This window comes from Nyctibius grandis, chromosome 4 (genome assembly GCF_013368605.1).
Source record: "Nyctibius grandis isolate bNycGra1 chromosome 4, bNycGra1.pri, whole genome shotgun sequence".
Classification (NCBI taxonomy): domain Eukaryota; kingdom Metazoa; phylum Chordata; class Aves; order Nyctibiiformes; family Nyctibiidae; genus Nyctibius; species Nyctibius grandis.
In genome coordinates this window covers 82,698,687-82,716,436 of record NC_090661.1, presented here as the reverse complement: position 1 = coordinate 82,716,436, position 17,750 = coordinate 82,698,687, and the positions used below count along the sequence as shown (strand labels likewise).

General features: G+C 43.6%; 1 protein-coding gene across 1 annotated transcript in view; it reads left to right on the top strand.

Annotated features, from left to right (window-relative positions):
• The window catches only part of TLL2 (tolloid like 2), a 96,241-nt gene that overhangs the window by 67,665 nt on the left and 10,826 nt on the right, over positions 1 to 17,750 (top strand). The window contains exons 8-13 of the mRNA XM_068398272.1: positions 1 to 125; positions 5,852 to 5,967; positions 7,905 to 8,007; positions 10,367 to 10,483; positions 14,128 to 14,273; positions 15,233 to 15,428. Coding sequence (XP_068254373.1) covers positions 1 to 125; positions 5,852 to 5,967; positions 7,905 to 8,007; positions 10,367 to 10,483; positions 14,128 to 14,273; positions 15,233 to 15,428 — 803 coding nt within the window. The remainder of the gene's footprint in view (positions 126 to 5,851; positions 5,968 to 7,904; positions 8,008 to 10,366; positions 10,484 to 14,127; positions 14,274 to 15,232; positions 15,429 to 17,750) is intronic.

Here is a 17,750-nt window from a genome sequence, read left to right as displayed (position 1 = left end):
AGGGGTTTTCCTCGACACCATCCTTCCCCGTCGTGATGATAACGGGGTCCGGCCAACTATTGGTCAGCGTATTCGCCTGAGTCAGGGAGACATCGCTCAGGCGAGGAAGTTGTACAAATGCCCAGGTAAATATGGCTTGTGGAGATGGCTCCAGCTTTACTGTAGGCACATGGTTTATCTGGAAGGCATTGGAGTTCAAGAGCGCCTTAACGATCCCTTTCATGAAAGAGACTGAGGAAACGTAGACCATCAAATGCTTCAAGCTGGAGCTGTGGGAGAGTTGAACTTGCCTAACATGTGTCTCCTATCAGTACTTTGCCAGATTCCTGTTTGGTTTAGGGCTTCAGGTTTGTCCAGTGTTCTCTACAGAAACTTAGAGGAGCTGCAGAGTAGGCTGAGGAAAGGGGCTAGGACAAGGCTTGTATTTTGCTGTTGGTTTCTTATAAATGTACTGTCTAGAATTAAGAGTGTAGGCTCTGTTCATAGAAAATTAAACTGATGTACAAGGCCATGGACAGAGTGGGGACTAGCAATTAGCAAAGTGACAGAGGGATATCTGGTAGACCAGGGTCTCTGTATACCAAGCATCAAACTTCTGTTTGGTTATTTATATAGATGTTGTCCCAGAGGTGAGCCTTAAGGAAACCCTAAGTGTATCTTTGTGATTATGGATGCACCGAGGCTGGGAAATAACATGGAAGAAAGCCCAAAGATGCCGATTAGTGAAACAACCAGGTGCTGGAAGCTGGTGCTTTGGGCTGCTCAGGGGACAACTGTACCCCTCTTTCTGCTGCAAAAGGGTTGATAGACTGGGAAGAGCTTTGATAGAGAACCCATCTACATATCTGTGATGTACTGAAGACAAATAGTCTGAGTCCTGCTTATCTGGAGTCTGAAAAGATTGTCAAAAAGAGCATTGGGGTCACAGATATGATTGTGAGACTAAATTTACCCATCAGAACAAAAGGATCCTTTTGCAGTGGAGATATTAGACAGTGAAAGTTTATGCACCAGTTTTAGTTGGTTAACCTTAATAGATTAATAGAGAAAACCAGATTCCAGAGAAGAAATCTGCCAGACTTAAGGACAGGTTGAATGTGAGGATGTAAAGAGAGGCTTGATGCAAAGGTTGCACCAGTCTGGTGTCTGTGGCATGGACTGCAGTGACTCAGAAGGGAGATAGCATGGAAGGTGTGATGCTCGGAGGGAGAAAATTTGACAAGCTCTGTTGAATTTCTGCTGGAAGTGAAACATTCATGAGAAGATACGGGAGAATGAGAGAGTTGCCCTAATTCTGCAGAATGACTCTGTAACATTCGTAAAATGAAAAAAAGGACTTTTGTAAGCATAGACCAAGAGTTTATCTAAATGGGTTGGTCTGGCCAGCGTATTGATCCCATTGAGAGTGGCTTTGACTGATCGTAAGCCTAATACGATCATAAATGACTGATCCTCTTGGAATAAGCATATCACAGAGAGAGGGGAAAAGGTGAGGAGGAGAGGGAAGTTTTACCAGTATACAGAGTCACATCCTAAGTGAGTGGCTGGCTAGCACTGCTCTGTGAACCATTCATGAGGCCATGGAAAATGGTCGATAGCTGGTGTGCAAATCTGCTGCTTCTCTGTATCCAGTTACAGGTCAGAGAGTATGAGTTCATAAGGGTCTAGAATAAATTCTGAGGATCAACAGTACTTCAGGGTCCATGATGTTTGGGGATCACTGCTTAGCTTATAGTGAGTGATACAACTTTCTTAGGTGTGCTAGTTCTAACTAATTTTTTTTTTTTTTTTCTTTTTACCACTCATAATTTTCTCTAATTCGCTTTTGGTTGAACAAGATGTAGTTCTTGGAAAAATGTCTCACAGATTAATTTAGTAATTGGTTTGTTTGAATACTCAAAACCAAGAAGTTAGGGATGTCTTGCACCATGTTTTTTGATTGAGTCGGACTTAATCCAAGCAGGCCTTTTGTTCCCATAGCTGGAAGAATTGACTACAGATTCAGATTTCTTGAGGCAAGCTGAAAAGCCACTTTGGCCTGAGGTTAAAGTCAAACTGAAAGCTACAAAGCAACTTTCTTAAAATGAGAACCCTTCCGAGTCTGAAGTTTTCCACTTGCAAAGTAGAACTTTTCTACTTTTTAGTTTTTTTCCACAAAGCTTTAGCAGAGGTTATTGCAGTTCAGAAAATATTTGGCAGCAGAATGATTAGAACTTTAAGCCTACTATCAAATTTTCTTCAAGTATCTATTGTTTTGGTTTTCTTTTTTTCTTTGCATCAAAATTTATACACAGGTTGCAGTATATTTAATGACATAAACATCTTCAGCTACTATTTGAATCTGTAGCTTGAAAAGTTCCCTTCCTCTGCAAAATACAAAGTACAGGAGTTCAAAACCAAAGGACTTCAGTGGTATGTTCAAGCAGGGTCTGAATGAGATTTTAGGTTGAGGACAACTTTGTTCAGTAGTCAAGCTGAGGATTTTTATGTAAAATGCAACAACATAGTCCAGAAGTTGAATGGCAGATGGTTTCCCTTTTAGAAAGAGAGTCTCCATCTGAGAAAATCCCCCCAAAAAAGAGCTAGCATGGTGGAGGATGAGTTACAAGCATGCACTGGTACGAGCCAGAACAACTGCTATGTCTGTTGTAAGAGGGCTTTCCAACTCAATACACTGGAGCTCTTGTGGCTGCTACAGTTAGGGCTGTCTTAGCTTTTCCATTCTAAACCCCTGTTGTTTTAAATTGCTCTTAATTCCCCAAAGCTTATACCTGCTGGGTTAAAGTTAGTGTGAAGCCAGGTGAAACCAGATGAAATTTGCTGAAGGAATTTCTGGAAGGCAAGATGAATTCTGCTGTATAGTAGTAAATACTAGATTTGATGTGGCTGCATTGCTGAGGATTTGATGAGTATAGTAACTACAAAAGACTTTAAAACAGCATGTCCTGCAGCCGTGTGCTGTGCTGAAGGAAAGAGGCCTGTGTGGCTGTGCTAACTGTGTAGGAATGGTTAAACTATAAATTGAGAATGGTCCTGCATTATGTCATCCCATCCAATTCTCGGTTCAACTTCAAAAAGATGTAGTGTACCAGTAACTAGCTGGTGAGCAGTAAGTGCCTGTCACTCAACTACTTCATCTACAAATGACTTCTGAAGCGTTCACATTACCTACTTTGCTTTTCACCTCTGTTCTTTTCTAGCAGCTTACATGTGCAACAGCCTCTTCACCACGTGTGAAAACCACCTCAGCTCAGTTTCTTGGATCCCATAAGTACCAAACACTAGTCGTATTGGACCTGTTGGCTTCTTTGCTACTAAGTAGAGTACATTTGTATTGCTTATTGGTGTGCTCTGCAAGAGATTGTGCTCTACACACAAATATGCGTTGCTCGTTATTCTGCTTCTCCCACACATGCAGGCAATCACTGTCCTCTGCGCTGAAAGGCCAGCCTCTCCCAGTGTGTCTGGAGAGTTTCCTCTGCGAGGTGTGGATAGTTAGCTACGTCTCCTTTCATGACGTTTTAGCGGAGTATTGTTTGGTGGTAGATGCATTAGCACCTGTTCCATAATTACACAGTCTTGCCTGGTACTGTGTAATTACACTTCGGAGGATTAACTCTGGGCTGTTGGAAACCTGCACTGTAGTTCAGCTGAGGATGGTAATCCTCACTGTCCTGTGCCATTATGGTAATGTAGTATGTGTTCCCAGTGATGTAGAGCTCTCTTTTTCATTTCATATTTGTTTAAATAGATTTTTGAGCAGAGAAAAAGAACGTTTATACATCTTGGTGAGTTATGGATTGGAATCCCCTCTTTGTTGGCACACCTTGTCAGATGTTGGCATTTCTAGAGCCATCCTAAGGTGGTGGCCACTCCAGACCATGCATTGACCAGTGGTGATGCCAGAGGCTCATCTGAAGAATGGCTTGTTGTCCTCAGAATAAATATAGCTGGGATTCATCTTCTTTGAGATGTTTATCTGCTGGAGCAGCATGCATGTCTTAGTTGAGGGTCCTAGGAGCGTCCTGGGAGCTGGAGTTATCCTAACAGACTCTGATACAGATAACGAGGCAAGGCATTTTTGCGAGAGGTGGAAAGGGAAGAATGTGTATTTGTTCTGCAAATAGAAGTTCAGATTTCTTCTCCAGTTCATGCAGGCCATCACCTTCATGCAGGCAAGCTTCTCTCTCTGCCCACCTGAAGAATACAGACAACATCACCTGCCAGACATCTGGAAAGAGGCAGGAGGATACTAGCTATTTCTAAAGTTAGAGGGAGTTCTCACAGTTCAAAACTGCTTGAGAAGGAAAGAGCAGTGTAGAGGTTTTGAACTCTCATTTATTTTCTCATTCCTGTGGGGCAGATGTGTGCATTTACCTGCCTGGTTTGCTCAATGGTGCGTTTTTTGAGTAGATTAAAATATCTTTGGCTTTCTTGACAGGAATCACTTTGCCAGATCCCGTACTGGCCCGTGCCTTGAAATATGTGCAACTCATTCCTAGTAGTGACTCCACCTTCCAAAGTACCCCTAGGAGCTGTTTGGTTGAGCAAAACTCCTTTTTGTGTCTCTGCCTATTGTTCATCTAGTCTGACTTGTCAAGCTGTGGGTCAAACTACTTCAGCGAAATTAAGGATTTCTGGCCTATGTATCTTCCCCTTTTGAAGATATTAAACTTCTTGAATGGGGCCAGTCTCTTTTCACATCCAGCTTCTGACCTGCCCATCTAAATGTGATCATGGCTGAAAAATTAGTGAGTGTGTGATAGCATCAGGCAGAGGAACATCCCCTGGCATTTCCATGAGAAAGGGAGCCAGACGTTTGGCCTTGTCGGATCTTTCAAAGCACTGCTGCATAACAAGGGATTTTTGGGAACTGCCTTAGCGTCACTGAGGAAACCAAGTTGCAGGTCAAGGGCAGCTTTGTAACATCAATGGGTTATGAAATTAGAAAAAATGATTGGAAAGCAGGCAAGCCAAGGTCCCTGCTCCTTGGGATGGGTATTTGCATGTGTCTAGTGAGCACTCTGAAGGAAATGGGAGCTTTGATATTTGTGATCCTCCTACCTAGACAGTCAGCTGCTCTGCAGATGTAGATGGTCACTCCTTGTTCCAGCTCAGTCCTCCTGGCTCAGAGAGCAGGAACTACAGTAGTCACGGCTTTCCCAGATGCTGGAAGCTGCGGTTCCCTAAAGGAGTATATGTGTGTGAATATTACTTGCTTCCTGAAAGTCACCCTGGGATCAACATTTCATCAACTGCAGCAGGCCACAAAAATGGGAAGGGGGAGAGCAGAGTGAGCTGCAGTGCTTATGTTTTATCCTGCACAGTGTGACAGCAGGGTAACTGAAGTCTGAGGGCTATGGGACTTGTCATGCTTTTGTTAGTATGTTTTAACTCAAAAAAAAGACACTTAACAATGGTAACTAAGGAGAACTTCATTGAGTAGCTTGTAATGAAGGGAAAACAGATTTGCTAAGAGTCTTGGGGTTGCGAGGTATGTTGGAGTTAATATTTTGCATTTGGTTAGTGGATGAGATATTCCTCAGTAGGATTGAAACCTAAAAGTGCTGGTGTGTGGAAGGAAGATGAAGGAAGAAGGATGCCTTTTTAAAACCTGTTTCCACTGTGACGTTGCACTGATAATCTTCTGTCCTGGGAATCCTGACAAACTTCACATCACCCCTTTGGCGAGGCCTCAGGTGGTCAATGGCCTTTGTCCAGTACCATGAATGAACATCCGTAGAGTACCAGCCACCAACCTGCACACAGCAGCCATGTGCAATCATTTTGATAACCCATGTGTCTTTCAGAGGTCACTCCTTGTTGCTGTTTTTTTTCCCTGCTTTCGCAGCTTGTGGAGAGACCTTGCAGGACTCAACAGGGAATTTCTCAGCCCCTGGCTTTCCAAATGGCTACCCCTCCTATTCCCACTGTGTCTGGAGGATCTCGGTGACCCCAGGGGAGAAGGTAGGTGCCACGCCAGCATGAGGTGTACTCTGCGCTTCGCTTGCGTCTGCTTTTGCCTGTGATGACAGCGTTAGCAGCTGCCAAAAGATCTCTGCATGCCTGGAGTGCAGGGATGGAGCCTGGAAAGGCTCCTGAGCACCATCGCTGTTCTCCCAGAGGTGGGGTCAGGAATACATGGTCTTGAGGAGAGAAGAGGTAATGCTGGAGCAGAGCCTCCTCACAGGTCTGGGCTGCATGTTGATCTCTGATCCTTCCTCTCTATTCGAGGCTGAACCCTGCACGGACATTTCCTACCACCCACTAGCTCCGGCCGAGCTCACCTTTCAAAGCCAGGTGCCAGTCGGATGAGCTAGATAAAACGTGCCAGCAAGCAGGGGTCCCGAAGGGAGCCGTGGAGCCATGAGTGACATCAGTGCCCTGCCCCTGTCACACAGGCATAATGGCCCTGTCAGGGGACTCCCACTCCCCACCTTGAAATTCTGAGCCCTGCTGCGCATCAATCACCCATCCTGTCCACTCTCTTCCCAGCTCCTTTTGTTTTATTGATCTTCCTGTGGAAATGAAATCTTTCCTTAATCCACTAACACCAGTCCTTCAGGCCTTTCATGCCGTACCAGGCTGCAGGAATGCGCAGCCTGGCTTGGGAGCTCCTCGGCAAGAGTGGCTTTGCTGAGGACCACCCTCGAGACACACTTAAATCTCGGACTCGAACAAAGAAGAGCAGAGCTCGCTTGTTTTGCAGCAGCCGTCTTGCTCTGGGACCTGGTTCTGTCGCTGCAAGCCCGGTCCCGTGCAGTGCTGAGCTCCTGCCGTTACCTGCAGGCAGAGCTTCACCAGGGACAGAGGTGCTGAGAACCGTCCAGGTTTTGAAACTGTGGCACTGGGAGTTTTGTGGTGTGAATCTCACTGTAAATTCTCTCTTTGTCTCTCAGCCTCTTCCGAAGAGTCGTATCAGATGGGACCCAGCATCTAAATGCTGAACTACTAATGTTAAAAAAAAAAAAAGAAAGAAAAGTTCAGATTAAATTCTTCAACTTATCTGTTTAATCAAATGCAGCAATTGGTACAAAGTAGCATCATAGCACTGAGGCATTAGCTTAGAACAGATATTGGGCTTGTAGAAACAGATGAACCTCCTTTTGCTGTCCAAAGTCAGAAAACTGCAAAAGTGTGAACAAAGTAAGCAACATCGTTACAGACTGCGCTCTGCACATCCAGCCAGGGCTTTGGGGGAGAATGTCTGTTTTAATCTAATGACGTTTCTGTGGCAGACTGTACATGTAAATTAATACGTGGGTCAAATCTTGCAAGGACAAAAATGCCACAAGTACACCCCCATCGGTGCCTTCCATAGGCCCAGAGCAAGGCCTGTAATCCTTGTTACAGAGGAAGGAGACCAAAGAGAGAAAATTTTCATGGTAAGCCCTGCACCACTGGTAAAGCCACTGACCCCAATTGCATCACGGTGATGGTGTGAATGTAATTGTCAGAATGTGGAAACGTGTTGGCAAAATCAGCTCTTTCTTACAACAGTCATTTATATAACGGTATAGACCCCAAACAGCTGTATTTTGGGGCAATGTATTTCTCTATGATATTCCCATTAATCAAAACCAAGGATTCAGTTTTTAAATTAAAAAAAAAAATTAGGCTTTTTTTAGTAACACTTTAGTAACTGAGGAGCAGTGACTGTGAATTACAGAATGGATAGTAAAGTGCTGTCTGCTGTCATGTACTTTCATGGTTTCATTAAAATGCCTTGAGAAGCTTTTGTTTTTTGAGGAAAGCTTATTAAAATATCCACCCAGCTGTCCAGCTGTCTTTTCCTGCATACTCACTTTGGCAGCACTGTAGCAGAGGTGAAGCTCTTAACCTGTAGGGTCTTCTCTTTAAAGTAGCTCCCTTCCCAAAGAGAAGTGTGTACTCTGTTCTTTCAGATTATGTTAAACTTCACATCAATGGACCTATTTAAAAGTCGCCTTTGCTGGTATGATTATGTGGAGGTGCGTGATGGCTACTGGAGGAAGGCTCCATTACTGGGTGAGTAGCTGTTTCATTTCAATTGCATTTTGTGTGTTGTTCTTGAAGCTCACTGGGGGAAAAAACCCCAAACAGATACAAACTTTCCTTTATCTGGAAGGAGCCTATGTCCAGCCAGTGCACTGGCCAGCCATTCATGTCTCCATCCAGAGATGTCGGTGTGCGGTATTCACACCAAATGATCCATACTCCAAGCCCTTTGGTAGCAAAGACCTTATTTCTTCCTTTTCCAGCTTGAGAACCAAGGCAGAGAGGGAAATGAGTCAAGGGCATGACTGGAATTAAAAATGTGGTCCATGGAGTTCTATTACTGCTTTTTTGTAAGATCTGGGTGGAACAGTCAGGCAGTCAGAATGAAGCAGCCATACAGCTCCTGGCCCAAGCTTCTGCCATTACTTCTCAAATATTTGTATTTACAAATACACAGTAGTCTGGACTTTGGGCCTCTGCATTTCTAGCAGGGAACTTCCTAGACTATGCCTAGGATATCAGACTGTGCAAGGGCTCTGCTCTGCTCCTGCTCCCTAAGATCTGAAGGAAGCGCGTCTCCTCTGTGTCCTCCCTGTTCCCCTGCCTCCTACTATCGTAACTGCAAATCTTCTGCCACCCTGAGTGGGCAATCAGGAGTCCCACCTGCTTTGCCACTGACTCTGATCCTGACCCTGTCTCCTAACCTCGGTGTCCTGACATGTAAAATTCCCCTTCTGCCTGAAAGGAAAGAAGCAATGAGCTTGTGTAGCATCACTGGCTGCGTTAGAGGTACCATGACATGTGCTGCAGCACAGGACTGGGCTAGTTGGTGTGGGGTCAGTGGGCTTAGGGAGGTCTGGGTGCTCGCCTTGGCCCCACCAGACATCCCAGCCATGATACCGAGTGATGTGCTGAGGTTGGAGCCGTGCTGCTCTCCAGAGGTTTCTGTGGGCCTTCCTTTCAGCGCAGAGCTGGCAGCTGGTTTTACTGCTTCCTGCCTGTTTTGGGGTTGGCAGCGTTTATTGCTGTTTCCTGCTGCACATGTGTCAGGTAACATTGCTCCAGCAGCTGCAACTTAGCTCCTCATTATTTATTTTTTCTGCTGAGTAATTTAAAGGTATTTCAGAAGCCAAGCACCTCCCCGTCCCCCTGTTGCAGGTGGACTCACGAGTGTTTCCATCTGGAAGGAGATGCTGCATGAGTGGCCACGGTTCCCACAAGGGGCTGAGCCCATGAAATTAGCTCGGAAGAGGCAGACAGACGGCAATTCAGCAGGGGGTGGGTAGGGGATTAGTGTGAATTGTGAAAGCACGGGCTTCTTGCGGAGAGAAAAAAATACATGTGTGCTGCATATTTTCCCAAGGAAGTGTGTGAAAACCCAGCCTTTAAATGGTGTATAACTTTTTATGAATGGGCCCTTTATCACACTCTGAGGAGTTTGCTCATTCTTGTTCCTCATCTGTGTTTCATCTCCTTGACATCCTTGTTAAACTCCAAGTCTGAATCCAGGAGGCAGTTGCTCAGTGACCCTAGAGGAAGGAGCTTTGCAGTGCTGATGCTGTTCGTTAGCATCCCCTTTGGGGGTGGAGGTGGGAGATGCTATTGGTACGCTGCGGGGCTGTCACGCTGCCCTAGCAGCACTGGGCAGCTTTTGGGGCACAGGGGCTCAGAATTGAATAGTTGAATAAAGCTAGGGTCTGCGCTGATATTTGGATGGGTGACTCCACAAGGGAAAAACATTGGCAGTGACAAGTAGGTTAATGGTTGGATTCGATGATCTTAAAGGTCCTTTCCAACCAAGACGATTCTGTGATTCTGTGAAGTTTGCAACTCACGTTCTGTGCAGTCTCATTTGCATTGACTGGCCTGTCACAGAGGCATAGCTCTGGCATGCTTGAAGGTCATAGCCTTCCTGAGGCTGCCAAGTGGTGAAGGTGGGGCAGGCAGAGCCAAAAGTGGCAGTAGCTGACTGTGGGCAGCTGACTAAGCAGGAGGCCCCTAGGCTTTTAATGCACAGGATTCATGCCAGCTACTCTGCCATACATAGGAAAAGCAACAGCCTTCTCTGCCTGCCAGTCAACAGGCCTCGAACTATCTGTCTCCTTATCCAGTGTAGCGAACCACCAAGGCTGCATCTGTGACTACTGGATTCTGCTCCCAGCTGAAGAAAACCTTTATTAATTTAATAACTGAAGAGAATATGAATTAATGGAGGGGAGGAAAACAGAAACTCATTCAAAAGCACAAGTGGTGTGTGAAAGGAAAGGGTGTTTTATGCAAGCACAGCTCCTTTAACCATAGACTCCTTGCTTCCTAGAGCCACAGGTGCCTGCTATGCTGTACTGCCCATCAGCTAGCAGATCTTGATTGTCTCTTTCCTGCCTTCTAGGTAGATTTTGTGGTGACAAGATCCCTGAACCAGTTATCTCCACGGACAGCAGGCTGTGGATCGAGTTCCGGAGCAGCAGTAACATCCTGGGCAAAGGCTTCTTTGTGGTCTATGAAGGTACAGCCCTTAGCTAGAAGAAGTCTGTCACATTGCAGGGAGCAGCCAGAAGAGGATGCAGAGGTTTATGGGATCAGCAGGAGTTCTGCTTCACTGTGTGGTGAACACAGCCCCCGCTCTTCTTTTTATGGGAATTGGCAGATTTTGCGGGCCATTTCAACAGACAAGGCATGGATCTTCCAACTAGATCATTACATTTTTGGGGGGACAGGAGGATGGCAGCACAGAGCAATTGCTTCTATTCTTAGGCCAGATTCCGTTTGCCCTAACCAGCCCTTGCAAGCAGCAGTGCTGGGTGTAGCAGGAGTTCCTTCTGGTAATGTAATGGGCAAAGTTCTGTTTCAGATCATACATTGTATATCACTTAATGCAGCTTATTTTAGTTTGTTTTTTTTTTTTTAATCCAAAGATTGTTCTTTGGTTTCTCCCTTGTGTGTTTTACTTACAGAAGATTAGAAATTAGTGTGTCAGATCTTCTGCAGGTCAGGTACTTTGGAAACTTGCATGGCACTGGGATGCTGAAACCACTTCAGAGGAGGAACAATACTGCCAACGTCACCAACAAATCAGTAACATCCCTTCTCCATATGTGCTTATTTTTTACAATAATGATTCTAAAATGTATTAAAAGCCTTAATTGTTCTCTGGGCTACAGGCATTTTCTTAGAAATACCAGTGTTGTCAACAGTATTGAGGTTCACTGTATTGGTACTGATGTTGCATCATCTTCTTTCTGCAGCCACAGGAAAAAGCATGACACTGGAAGCCCAGTGCCCAAGTGTCCCATATACTCATGAATAATGATGCTAACAGAGGGAAGTGAAGAAAACATGGGACTGTTGGGGAAGTGCAAATAAAGTATATGAGGATTTCACAACAGTGTGGGGCTAACAAGTCTGTTTCACAGGAGAAATATCTGCTTTCTGCAGGAATTGTTGCCCCAGAGACAGAGGTAGCTTGCCTGATGTTTTTTTTTAATGTCTCTCCTGAGAAGCAGCTGTTGCCTGGACCATGTGGTTTGTAACACCCCTTTTATGGTAGTTTGTTGGAATTAGAAGTGATCAGACTAGTGTGTCTCTAATAGACTGGATTTTTTTGGCTTACTGCTTTGTTGGGCTGGTCAGCTTAATTTTTACAGTGGGTTATTCCCCAGTGATATATTCTCCAACTTTAAAACAAAAAGAAAAAAAAAAAGGAAGGTGAGGAATGTTTTGGGAAGCAACTTCTCTGTTCTTGATCATGAGTGTTAATATGGTATCATGCTTCATATTGCTAAATGGTATTGAAAGAAAACAATTTTTTACATTGGCTACATGCCAAAGTCACTTTGCAAAACTTTCTTCTGTCTTGACAGTTTTCCCTATTTCCTTTTGATTAATGAATGACCCCTAAAGGTTCAGTAAACGTGAGCAACACTTACTTCATTTGACTTTTGAGGAGAGCAAATTAAAGTGGAATGTGCATCTAGTGGTCAAACTCTGCATCCCTCTGACTGTTCATATTTTCCTGCCTCTTCAAGACTCTGGCTTTTTACATAACCCTTTCCTGCAAGAAACTTCCCATTGGAAAGGTATAAAATCTATGGCTAAGCCTGAAAGCAAGCACAGGGCATGACTGGTGAAAGCCAGCTTGTACCACAGAAACAGTGACGGCCCATTGCACAGTTCTGTTCTTAGCTCAGCCTCCTCTTGTCAGTGCAGCAGGTACTGACACGATCTGCATCACTCTCGATAATCTATTTGCTGAAATGGGAGAGTTTCCAAAAATCTTCCTTAATCCCTATTTCCCTCCTCTGTGAGCTCTGGTAATGGCTTGTTTCTTTCCTCTGTTGTCAGGTAGCTTTCTCAGCTGTTTTGTGACTTATGTGTTTGGGCAAAAAGGGTAATTTTTGTTTCGAGGAAGGACTGCCGTTAAATGTTTAATTTTCTATCAATTTTCATGCAAAAGCTCTCTGTGTTGCTGTTAGTTCCTCTTTTTCTTTTGATTCTTCTCCCTCACATACTAAAAAGCCAAAGTGGGTTTTAGCACTGCTGCTCTGTCCTTTGCTTTAGTGAGTGTGCATGTAAACACTCGTGCATCTGAACTTTGCTGTGAGCTCTGTGGGTGAGGACTGATTTTTGGATTTGGATTCCTCCAGGTCTTGGCTCTAAAGTTTTCAGTAGATGGGAGGAAAGAGGCAGCAACATGTAGCCACATGATGGGAGAATTACTTGATACTAAATGACAGTTAATGTAGTGAAAGTGTCCTCATAGTTCAGTCGTATTTTTCCTTTTCTTTCATGAGATTCAAGGTGGGAAGATGCTTGTGGTTTTGACCTACAGCACTGCTGGCAGCCCCAAATTTGTCATCATTGTTGCCTTCTCAGGCTCTTATCAGCAGATGTTCTTTCCATTTTGCAGTAAGGCTCTTCCAGTATACTTGGCACCCAGCTGAATTTCGGTGTGAACTACTGCAGTGGGCAGAGAAAATACTGTTTGCTGGCTGACAGTTTTATGGCTGTTAAAAAAATATTGTCAGTTCTCTGCTCTTGTAGTCCTCTTTCTGTTAGGTGGGGGAGACAGTTTTGTAAAGGGTCCCTTGGAGGTTCTCTCTAGCACCACTTGTAGCTCTGAATATATGAACTCAAACTACAATCTACATTGTGCTCTGCAGCGGAATTTTGCGTGCAACTATTCGGTGGTGCCTTAGCACTGATTCTTTAAGAAAGCAGTTAGTACTGCACTAGTGAAAAAGTGCTTTTAACGAGGTCACAGTTAAACATTAGCAGCTTACAAGACAAAACCAAGACAATGTTACCCAATGCAAGCAATTTCCAGGACACTACAGGGACACCCACGTCTGAATTGCTTATGCAATGCGTCATGGGGAGACCTCAAGGGAGAAGATGGTTGATGTCTGGCAGGTGTCATTGCAATGCCATCTCTCTTGTACTTACTGTGAGTGCTTTTTGTTTGCTTGACTTTAAACACAGCCAAAACATTCGTATGCTTTCTGTAGATGTGTGTCTTGTGCACCATGGGGTAATGCAGGTTTTAGCCTGTGATCTTACTTTCATTTGTTGCACAGTCTTGCAGACAATTATGCTGAACTGCTCTTGTCTTTGAGGTTTCTGCTAGGTTTGTATTAAACTAGATTTTCATTAAATTTTCTGTTCTTGATCTTTAAACTTACTCATTCTTAGCACAAAACAATTTTTCAGGCACAGCAGCCAGCCTGATGGTCTCCTGGTGAACAGCTCAACTCATGCTTGTTAATATTGCCATCGTGTGGCTGGATTAGATTTGCAACTGGCTTTTATTTGTTTGTTGTTTTTTGCCCCCCCCCCAACTTTTCTTGGTCCTTAGTGCTGGCAGCAGGTTTTAAGCAGTTATGAAGGTGACCAGGGGTATGAACACACAAATCCATAAAAATTCTGTGTCCCAGTGAGTTCATCTTCTAAGGAGGTTGGGCAAAGCACGACAGGAGACACTGTCACTAAGACAAAATGTTAGATTTGTAAAAACTTCCCTGACTCGTGTGTTGCTTTTGTGTAACAAGCGGTATTGATACAGATTTAAACAAGGAAGAATGCTATGTGTGGAGCAGGCTTTACCTAAGGAAAAACCTACAGTCTCATGGTTTTGCTGCTTGTTTTTTTATGAAGCTATTTGCGGTGGAGAAATTCACAAAGATGCTGGCCAGATCCAATCTCCCAATTACCCAGATGACTACAGACCTTCCAAAGAGTGCATATGGAAAATCACAGTTTCTGAAGGCTTTCACATAGGAATCACATTCCAAGCCTTCGAGGTGAGAAATGTCATTTTATATTATATTATGGATATTATTTTGCCTCTGTAGATCCTTTAAAATTAAGAAGAAAGTGACGTAAATAATAATTTTTAAAAAAAAAACATTTATTTTGAATACTTCAGAATATCATTTCTCCTCACCAGAAGTTTGCTCAGAGATTTTGAAGCCAAGTTTTAAATATGATGAGTTTTCAAAAACTATTACTCTAGACAGAAAGAATTAGAAGGGGTACAAAACTGTTGATGATGTTAAGTGGGGACTTGTGAGCCCTTAAATTTTCACTCTGGTCAAACGAAATTGAATGGTCACAATTCAGGCAAAAAACTCTTGTTGGTGTCACTGGGGCTTGGCAGTGTTTGTGACTCTTCAAAGAAACCTCATGTTCCCAGATGGCAGACAGGCTTTGAAGAGCTCAGAAGAGGTTTTCTCCTGTTGGTTATAGGATCTCTTACACTCTTAGCTAGGTGCCCAATGATCTGTTTCTGACTATTGATGTATAAGTCACAGACAGAAGTGGACAGGACCTGGGTTGGTGCATAAATCCCATCTATCCCCTAGGCTTCTGTGGCTTATGTACACTTACCATGCTTGTCCTGGAAAGGGCTGACACCACTACCTCCCAGCTGTGACCCCACAGCTATTCCTTGACCGTTTTTGTTTGTAGTTGTTCTGCTCTGTTCCTTACAGCTTTTCATGGAAAAGCAGCTTATAGGTAGTCAGGGACTGAGTTTCACTGGAGGATAGCCATGAAATAGCAGTAGAGATGTGCCCAGACTTGAATGCAGTTTCAGCTGCAGGAGAGTTCAATGGCAGCCATGAGGCAAGTACCTAGTTGTGACCAGTTATTTGGGATGCTCCTTTGGAAGCTGGTCTCTGGTCAAAGTCTAACTGGGTAGCTAGCCTGACTCAGAGCACTCATACTAGTGAGCTACAGGCACACCCTTTTCCCCTTGCAGATTGAATGGCACGACGCGTGTTCTTATGACTACCTGGAGATCCGAGATGGCCTCACTGAATACAGCCCACTGATCGGTCACTTCTGTGGCTACGAGAAGCCAGAAGATATCAAATCCAGTTCAAATAAAGTATGGATGAAGTTTGCATCTGATGCAACCATCAATAAAGCAGGCTTTGCAGCAAATTTCTTTAAAGGTATGTGATCTAGTACCTTTCAAGGTCAAAGCTGGGGACCATTCATCCCTTAACCTACTGCCATCCCAAAGTGATCAGTTACCATTGTATCTCCTTGTAGTTAAGAGCTGTTAGACTTGTCTGTACAACCGCCAATATCAAGTTTATATACAAATTGCTTTGAGAGTGTAGAGGGGTTTGATGCTGAGGCATGAACACCATCTCCATGATTAACACAGAAAGAAAGCCTGCTGGGTCAGTACCAGCACAGGCACCTAACGCCTTGTGTTGCACAGCCAGACACAACGTGACCTCCATTTATCCATGCCATATCCATTATGACATTTTCTAAGAAGTTACTAGTACTGCACAAAGAGCATTAAAAACAACTCTCTGCTTAAGTTCTATTCCAAAATAAACCTCTCGAGAGAGGGTAGGTTTGAATGCAAGTAGAATCCCAGGGAAAATTTTTGAGCGCTTTAGGAGACAGACATGCTCCTAAACTGAGATCCTTTTCAGGAAGATACAAATAAGACTAAGATTTTTCTTAAGAGCTGGACCCAAGACATGGTCCTTTACCAGCATCCTGGTGACTTGATAGAGGCAAGAACCAAATATCTAACCAATTGGGAAAATACCCGTGGAGCTGCTGTGAGGTAGATAGTTATGTTTCTCTTAGGTTCAGTGAGAGTTGTACAGAAATAATAGCTGCAATACCGGTATTCGGATTGCATAAGTCCTTTGTTTATTTCTACTTGAACTTTTGTCTTGCGTTAAGGGTGTCACGGTCCATTTGGCTTTCTCAAATTTACAGGACAATGTACTCTGTGAATTAAACTTTATTTCATGAGCTCATTAAGAAAGACAACAAACATGGCAGGGCTCAATCCCCTTTGCTCAGACTAATCTATCACATGAATTCACTTATTCATCATTCAGGTAATAAGGTTTCATAATTTATAACCTGTAATTCTTAATCCATGCACTTATGCACACAAAAAAAGAATTCGTTAAATACAGTTTAATTCACAGAGTACGTTGTCCTGTAAATTTGAGAGATCCTAATGGACCACGACAAAGGGTGATTGTAAGATCATGGGCAAATACTGTGATGTTTGTTCCAGTCCCTGAACAACTCCCACGGTGTCTAGACTTCCTTGTTTAAATTTCTGAGGTTCCATAAAGACACAGAGAATACGTCTTCCAAAAGATATTTTGGCTTCTTTCAGGAGCTGATAGTGCAGGCTGACTGTGGCAGAGATGTCTTCCAGGGATTAGCACCACATGGAGACTTCTTGTCCTGCAGCAACTAGTTCTCTAGAATCTGAGGTTCTCCTGCAAGTTTGTAGGGGAAGAAAGTTACACACCTGAACCTTGGATGCTTTCCTTGTGGTACAGATAGTCAGAAATAAATTTATTTAATTTTTTTTTGTGAAAAAATGCATAAACATGCACTGCTAGTACAATTGCAGACACAGGTGTATTGTTTGTGGAGTTTTGGCTGGCAGACTAGATCTTGCAGTGTCTGCTCAGGCTTCACATGTTTGAACCAGAAACCATGGATGGTTAGAGTGTTCCTAAATCCATGCCAGTAAGTCCAGCTGAGGAGCAAAGTGTATTTGCTTCACCCAAGAACCACAGTAGCCATAACTACACAACTTCTAGCCAGCTTCCATTGTGGGCAGAGCTGATGTCAGTTTGCAAAAGCTGGGTAGACATACCTGAAGGCTACACATGGAGTTTCAAGCTGGGATCTGAAGTCTGCAGCCTGTACCTCCATACCCAGAGGGATACCAGTCACTCCATGAACAAAGTCAATGAACAAATTAGATGGCTCTGCAGGCACTCTTCAGGCTGCCACCCATAGCTGATTAAGCAATGGGTCAGCTTTGCCTTAATGAATTATGAAAGGAATAGAGCTTCAATTACATGTCTTATGACACTGAGAGAAAATAACTCCACTTAAAAAAAAAAACAGAGTTGAGGATGGAATTGAATGTTATGCTTTGTGAGAACTTGCAGTGGTAACGTCTAACTTTTCAGAGAAAAAAAACCTGCAAACAGCTCAGAGACGGTAAGCCATTGGTCAACATCCGAGAGATAATGTCAGGAAGATATGAAGAGCAATTACCTCATGTCCATCCCATCATGTATATCTAAAGGGAGAGCTCTAGGATTATTGTTTATTACTTATCTTCATTTTGGTAACAAATTGTTTGTATTACTGAAATCTATTTTGTATACAGTTGAAGTGTTAGTAGTGATGTGCTTTTCTTACACTCACATTGTTGTGCCCTTCTTCTTCATGGCAAACATTAGAGGAAAGACAATACTTTGCAAAAT